At 44.5% G+C, this 8042-nt stretch overlaps 1 protein-coding gene across 1 annotated transcript; it reads left to right on the forward strand.

Moving 5' to 3' along the window:
- The first annotated feature begins 4875 nt into the window (after nt 1-4875).
- LOC145349853 (gamma-crystallin S-1-like) lies at nt 4876-7783 on the forward strand. The gene is made up of 3 exons (XM_080198444.1): nt 4876-4884; nt 4970-5212; nt 7508-7783. The coding sequence occupies exons 1-3, from the start codon at nt 4876-4878 to the stop codon at nt 7781-7783; spliced, it is 528 nt and encodes a 175-aa protein (XP_080054570.1).
- Nucleotides 7784-8042: the final 259 nt, after the last annotated feature.

Genomic DNA, 8042 nt, shown 5'->3' on the forward strand with positions numbered 1-8042 from the left:
CCATGGTTGGTGCAGACTTGATGGGCCAAATGGCCTCCTGCTGCACTGTAGGATTCTATGAAATAACCGCACAGTGGTTCGGGGGGAGGGGGGGTGGTGGCGGTATGGGCGAGCTGGGGAGTGGGGCCGGTGCGGGCGAGCTGGGGAGTGGGGGGGGGGCGGTGGTGGGCGTTGCAGCAGCGAAAGGGCCACATGGATAGGGCCAGCAATCCTTTTACATCCTTGATGTGTTTGAATTTTTCTTTTATTATTTGACGAATGTTTTGGACCAATTTTACGACTTAGAATAATGAAGATCACATCATGGTGCCTTAAACCAATTCTAATCATCATTCATAGAATGATAGAATCCAGACGGTGTAGAAGGAAGCCATTCGGCCCATCAAGTCTGTACCGACAACAATCCCACCCAGGCCCTACCCCCATAACTCCACGGCATTTACCCTAGCTAATCCCCTGATACTAAGGGGAAATTTAGCATGGCCAATTTATCTAACCTGCGCATCTTTGCACTGAGGGAAGAAACCTGAACACTGGGAGGCAACCCACGCAGACACGGGGAGAACATGCAAATTCCACACAGATATTGACCCAAGCCGGGAATCGAACCTGGGTCCCTGGCGACATAAGGAAGCAGTGCTAACCACTGTGTTGCCCTCATATCTGCAAATTAAGGTCTCACTCACAGCTACAGAAGGCGAAATAAAGGAAAAGCAATTTTTTAATGGAACATTTCAAACACATTAAAAAACACAAAACTCACTTTGATGAGAATTTACAGCAAACCTTTTTATGCTGAGCGTTGATTCAATCATTTAATGATTGCAAAAAATCACCCAATGCTGCTGGTTTGGTGATTTATTTCTCTATCCGTCGTAACAAGTTCAAGATTTCAATTCCAAAATCTGAGGGGTGGATTTTGATATTGCAGCGGGGTGTAAAATGTGTGACTGGAAATCATTTTATAGCTTCCCTGAGAATTATTCCAATTTTATACCACTGCACAGTTAAAAGCTAGCATCGAAAACAACACTTCATGTTGACAATGGTGAAATATGTTAACTCTCAGGGAATATTTCAACATCTAATGAAAAAATTAAATGAATAACTAAGTGAGCAATTGCCAGCTTTTTTCAAGCCGCACCATGGAGATGCCTGTGGCATTGTCCACGGTTAGTTCATAGGTATATAAAATGATTTTAGTTTTTACTTCATTCTTAAAGTTACAAAGCCAAGGTGCAGAGTGGTCAAGACCAGTCATGAATCCATCTCCTTACTTGGTCCAAAAACCAATTCCAATTCAAATTGAATCCCAATTCGTGGTCCCTACAAAATCCAAGCTGACAAGAAAAGATTTTGCATCTGAGCTTGTGCGTGTTTTGACACTTGGGGTGGGATCTTTCGCCTGTGCTCGCCCCAAAACCGGAGAACCCCACCCACGGCCATTGGACCTATGCATGGTCCACTTCCCCCACATTCCCCTGCTCCCCCTCACCATCCTCTCTGATTCTTGTAGTGGGCAGCACAGGAGAATTCTCCCCTTGATCCTAACTGAAATGAAAGGATGGTAACTGTGTTGGGAACATTAGAAACTCATATTTTGGCTGGCCTCACAGTGCCAAGGTTCAATTTCAGCCTGGGGTAACTGTCTTTGTGGAGTCTGCACATTCTCCCTGTGTCTGCGTGGGTTTCCTTTGGGTGCCCCGGTTTTCTCCCACAGCCTGAAAGACGTGCTGGTTGGGTGCATTGGCCGTTCTAAATTCTCCTTCAGTGTACCCGAACAGGCGCCAGAGTGTGGCAACTAGGGGATTTTCACAGTAACTTCATTGCAGTGTTAAGGTAAGCCTACGTGTGACACTAATAAATAGACTAAACTACAGAGTCATCTAGTGGCCATCTCCTGGAACTATATCATTGGGAGAGTTGCAGCAAAATTGGATTTGGAAATTTTGGCCAGCAATTTGTAATGGTAAATCTCGATACAAAAATGTGACCAACAGGAAACAATCTTTGTGGGCAACCTTATTTACAAGATTGTTTCAAAAATTTTCAGAACAGATTTTGAAATGTTTTCTTTGGGAAAATCTGTCACGCGGATTTTCACCTTTTTTTTCACTGCGTATTCTTTTGTCCTTTGTCTGTCAAACATCTGTGCACTGCATATTTTCCAAAATGAGGTCTCAAAATGTTTTCAAACTCTTGTTTTATCGAAGCTTTCAACTCAACATAACGTAGTGCTTGGAGATTTTACAGAATTTGTGTATCTCACCAAGCAAAAACTATACCAATGAATGATTGGCACACAAAATCCCCACAGTGCAGATGAATGCCATTCGGCCCATCGAGTCTGCACCAACAACAATCCCACCCAGGCCCTATCCCCATCTCCCCACACATTTACTCCGCCAATCTCTCTAACCTACACATCCCGGGACACAAAGGGGCAATTCATCATTGCCAATCAACCTAACCCGCACACCTTTGGAGTGTGGGAGGAAACCGGAGCGCCCGGAGGAAACCCACGCAGACACGGGGAGAACATGCAAACTCTGCACAGACCCAAGCTGGGAATTGAACCCAGATCACTGGAGCCGTGAGGCAGCAGTGCTATCCACTGTGCCACTGCGCCACCCCATAACCTGCAAATTAGTCCAGGTTTTAGTGTTGGATTAAGTTACTCACTAGCAATTAAATACATGTCAGAACAGCAGCATCTATCTATATAACACCTTAGGGTGCTTCACAGAACACAACACTAGGTCACAGAAGGAGATACTGAGGCAGATGTCCAAATGCTTGGTCAAAGGTTCATATTATAAGGAGTGTCTTAAAAGTGGAAAATGAGATAGCAAGCCCATCTACCAGCTGCTTCTGTCACTCTCTTCCCTCCCTCTGTCCCACTGGGTCAAACTTTCAAAGCCCTCTCCTAGTGCCACATTTATATCTTTCTCTTGTTTCCCTCCAGCTCTCTCCAAGCTTATCTTGTCCATGAGGGGTGACGCGGTGGCACAGTGGTTAGCACTGCTGCCTCATAGCTCCAGGGACCCTGGTCCGATTCCAGCCTCAGGTCGCTGTCTGTGTGGAGTTTGCACATTCTCCCTGTGTCTGTGTGGGTTTCCTTCGGATGCTCTTGTTTCCTCCTGTAGTCCAAAGATGCAGGTGGCCATGCTAAATTGCCCCTTACTGTCCAAAGATATGTAGGTTAGGTGGATTAGCAGGGTAAATACATGGGGTTAAGAGGATAGGGCCTGGGTGGAATTGTTATCGGAGTGTCGGTGCAGACCCAATGGGCAGAATGGCCTCCTTCTGCACTGCAGGGATTCTCTGATTCCACGAGACCCCGTCCTGCTCTTATTTCAGCCAAATTACAGACTACCAATTTTTGTAATTAGGTAGCTATTTGACCGACATTGGTAATGGTTTCTCCTTAACTCTGTGGAAGTAGCAGGGTCAAATGAGATGGCAAATTGATGGGGGTGGCCCTGAGTATGGGCCAGAGTGCTTATCTGGAGAGAGAACTCAGGCAGGAGGAAACATAATGAATTAAGAGGGAGGTTGGAGTCACCTGGGATGAGACATCGCCGAAGCTTATTGGAACTAATTCCGATCCCTCAGAATATCAAAAGGCATTAGACTAACCTGTAAAATGAACTCCCATGATAATTCCAACTACTGTCTTCCAATTGCCAATCCAATCCTCTTCCCATACCTAATAGTGCTGTAAAGCAGACTTTTGCCTATTTCCAGAGCTAATAATTCCAGGAGCAGTTTGTCGCCAGAGGCTTATGTTTTGCAGGGGGAAAGAGATGTCAGCCACATTCTGTGTAGCTGACCATGAGTCTCCCTTATTCTTCCTGCTACTGTGTTTGGAAGGATATTTCAGGTTGACACTCAACCTATTGGCCACATTATGAATACACCTTTCTTGACCATCAGGTACTGAGGTGGAACGTCAGCCCCCTGCTTCTGGCTCAGAGGCAGGTGCACTACTCACTGTGTCAGAAGATCTCCTATTTCAATACAAGACAGTGGCTAATAAATCCAGTAAGCAATTCAGGAGAACCTGACTTATGCAGTGGAACTCTTGATCAAATGGAAAGTTTGCGGTGATTATGATCGATGCATCTAAGGAGGAAACTAAATATGTCCGTGAGGAAGAAATGATGTGGAGATGCCGGCGTTGGACTGGGGTAAACACAGTAAGAAGCCTCACAACACCAGGTTTAAGTCCGACACTGTTTCCGAAAGCTTGTGGGATTACTATCAAATTAACTGGTTGGACTCTAACCTAGTGTTGTGAGATTTCTTACCATGAGGAACAAAGCCATAGATGCATTTGTTGAAAGGGTAAGGTGAGATAAGGTAGACAGAGGCTTTGTATGGAGCTTACTCCGCAAGATAGTCTCATTCAGGAAGATTGCCTGGATCTGTACTAATTCTATAAAACACTCCATTTGTTGCTGCAAGTTGATTCATTGTGTAATATTACCAGAAGTCGTGACTGTACATTCCTTGCATTCATTTAAATTCCAAATATTCTGCTTTGATGGAAGAGTTCTGTTTTGAATGCTTCATTTAATCTTGTAAAACAAACGGCTTCTAATTACACCTAAGCTTAAGGATCCTCAGTATTTTATTTTCAGATATAAAAATATGGTGTGGGTTCGTGACTTGCCGTGGTACTTCTAGTGAACAAAGGCCTCATACGTGGCCTGTACTTTATGCATCAATAAATCAAATCGTTGCCAACAGACAGTTCAAGACACTTCACGGAAGAATCTGCTGACTTGGAATTCTTCAATGAAATAACAAAGGATGGATCTATAAAAAGCCATGATCTCCAACCTCTGGCACACAACTGGCAGTGTCATCAAAATGGTTAAGGTAACAATTATTTCCGTTCAGTGATATCTTGTTCTGTTAAAACTAATAATGCTCCAGACTAGCTATCTTATTTCTAACACCGCAGGTCATCTTTTACGAGGACAGGAACTTCCAGGGTCGGCACTATGAGTGCAGCAGTGACTGTCCCGACCTGTCCCCTTACTTTAGTCGCTGTAACTCCATCCGTGTGGAGAGTGACTGGTGGGTGGTGTACGAGAGACCCAATTACATGGGATACCAGTATGTTCTGACCGAGGGAGAATATCCTGACTACCAGCGCTGGATGGGATTCAATGACAATATCAAGTCATGTCGCACATATAGCTATGTAAGTGACCTGATGCGATTATCATTTTCAATTAGTTTCCAGCCTTACAGGTGAAGGTGCAGCATGTGGTCAGGAAGGTGAATGGGATGCTGGCCTTCATAGCGAGGGGGATTGAATATAAAAGCAGGGAGGTCTTGCTGCAGCTGTATAGGGCATTGGTGAGGCCGCAGCTGGAGTACTGTGTGCAGTTTTGGGCGCCGCACCTGCGCAAAGATATTTTGGCCTTGGAGGGAGTGCAGAGGAGGTTTACTAGGCTGATACCGGAGTTGAGGGGGTTGAGCTATGAGGAGAGGCTGAATAAACTAGGCTTGTACTCGTTAGAGTTTAGAAGAATGAGGGGAGATCTCATTGAGACGTATAAGATGATGAATGGGATGGATAGGATAGAGGTGGAGAGGCTCTTCCTGCTCAGAAAGGACAGTAGGACTAGGGGGCACAGCCTCAAGATAAAGGGGGGGCGGTTTAGAATGGAGTTGAGGAGGAACTTCTTCACTCAAAGGGTGGTGAATCTCTGGAATTCTCTGCCCGTTGAAGTGGTGGAGGCTACCTCGCTAAATATTTTTAAGACGCGGGTTGATGGGTTTTTGATAAGCGAGGGGATTAAGGGTTATGGGGAGAGGGCGGGAAAGTGGAACTGAGCCACGACAGATCAGCCATGATCTTATTGAATGGCGGGGCAGGCTCGAAGGGCTAGATGGCCTACTCCTGCTCCTATTTCTTATGTTCTTATAATGTTTAGTTGTTGTTCATATAGTTTCTATACTGACAAAGGTTAAATTTTAATCTATGTAATATGTAAGAAATGTACAGGTTTGTTAACTTCTCATCACTCATATGATGCTAAAAAACACAAGAGACACCGTCATACTTCACATGATCTCTTTGCAGACTCTAATGAACAGAGGAACAAGGAGAAATGTAGTCTAATTTTCTAAAATGTCATTTGCCTTATAAAACTTCAAATAAAGCTCAAATAAAGGAGTGGGGGGGGGAGGCAGGGTGGCAGAGTGGTTAGCACAGCTGCCTCACAGCACCAGAGACCTGGGTTCGATCCTAGCCTTGGGTGACTGTCCGTGTGGAGTTTGCATGTTCCTGCCGTGTCTACATGGGTTTCCTCTGGGAGCTCCAGCTTCCTCCCACAGTCCAAAGATGTGCAGGTTAAATTGCCCTTAGGTGTCTCAAGATGCCTAGATTAAAGAATGCCTAGATTAGCCATAGTAAATGTGTGAGATTAGAGCTGAGGAGATGACCTGAGTAAGGTACTCCTTCGAAGAGTTTATGCAGACTTGATGCGCCGAATGGTCTCTTCTGCACTGTAGAGATTCTATTCCATGAACCCACACAGACACAGGGAGAATGTACAAATCTACAGTCACCCAAGGCTGGAATCGAACCTGGGTCCTTGGCACAGTGAAGCAGCAGTGCTAACCACCAGGCTGCCCTTGATGGATTAAAGAATGAAAAACTGTTTTCAGTGCATGTGAATGGGTCAGCAAGCAGAGGACACAGATTTAAGATAATTAGCAAAGAAACCAGAAAGAAGATTAAGGAGAACATTTTAAGGAATTGTCACAACCTGGAATGTAACAACCAAACCACCTTCCTTTGTACCAGGCATGATTCCAACCAGCGGGGAGTTTGCCACATGATTTCCATGGCCTCTATTTTTGCTAACATTTCTTGATACCATACTTGATCAAATGTCACTCTCACCTCACCTCTAGAATCCAATTCTTTTGTCTATATTTGAGCCAATGGTGTAATAAGGTCAAGAGTTGAGTGGCCCTGGCAGAACCCAAACTGAGGGGATTATTGGTCATCAAGTATCGCTCTGACAGAGTTGTTGATAACTCCTTCCATCACTTTACCGATGACTGAGAGTAGACTGATGGGGCGCTAATTAACTGGGTTGGATTTGTCCTGCTTATTGTATACAGAAAATACCTGAGCAATTTTCCACATTGTTGGATAGATGCCAGGGTGGTAGCTAGGGGTGAAGCAAGTTCTGGAACACGAGTCTTCAGTAATATTGCCAAAATATTGTTTGGGCTCACTGCCAGTGCAGGATCCAGCTCCTTCAGCCATTTCTTGATGGCTGGAGGCTGGAGAAGGTGATGCAGGGATCCAGTGGAGGAGGTGAACTCTGGCGATTTGCCCTTACTTCAATGATGAGAGCTACTTTTTGGTGATCACCTTGTGTTGAAAGGGTACGTTTGTTTCAGGGATAATGAACTCCGGCAACTGTGGGTAACATTGATCGAAACCGAATAAGAAATGAAATGTTTTATCTCACAGGCTAGTGGGGCTTCATACAAAATAAAGATTCACGAGAGGCCTAACTTTGGGGGACAGATGATGGAATTCATGGATGACTGTCCCTCTGTCTACGATCGTTTCCGTTACCATGACATTCACTCCTGCCATGTGATGGACGGTTACTGGATCTTCTATGAACATCCCAACTACAGAGGCCGACAGTACTTCATGAGACCCGGAGAATACAGGAGATACAGTGACTGGGGCGCCATTGTGCCTACAGTTGGTTCCTTCCGTCGTATTGTGGAGATCTAAAGTTCAGCAGTGCCTTATAAGAAAATAAAAATAGTTTAAAAATCTTCCTGTCCAAGTGTTTGCTTATCAACGTCTTTTATGCTTGTATAGTATCCCGACGTTTTAAAAAGAATGGGGTTTCAAGAAATTTTAGGCGCTACTGGGCTTGGGACATTATTTACTTTAAAGTTTGGCTTTAAAAATAAACTTGGCTTTTCACTATTAATCATGGCTCAAATGTGAAAGAAAATTTTTGATTGAATAAAAATGTCTCCTCTTC

This window comes from Carcharhinus amblyrhynchos, chromosome 11, assembly GCF_965287045.1.
Source record: "Carcharhinus amblyrhynchos chromosome 11, sCarAmb.v2.hapA, whole genome shotgun sequence".
NCBI lineage: Eukaryota > Metazoa > Chordata > Chondrichthyes > Carcharhiniformes > Carcharhinidae > Carcharhinus > Carcharhinus amblyrhynchos.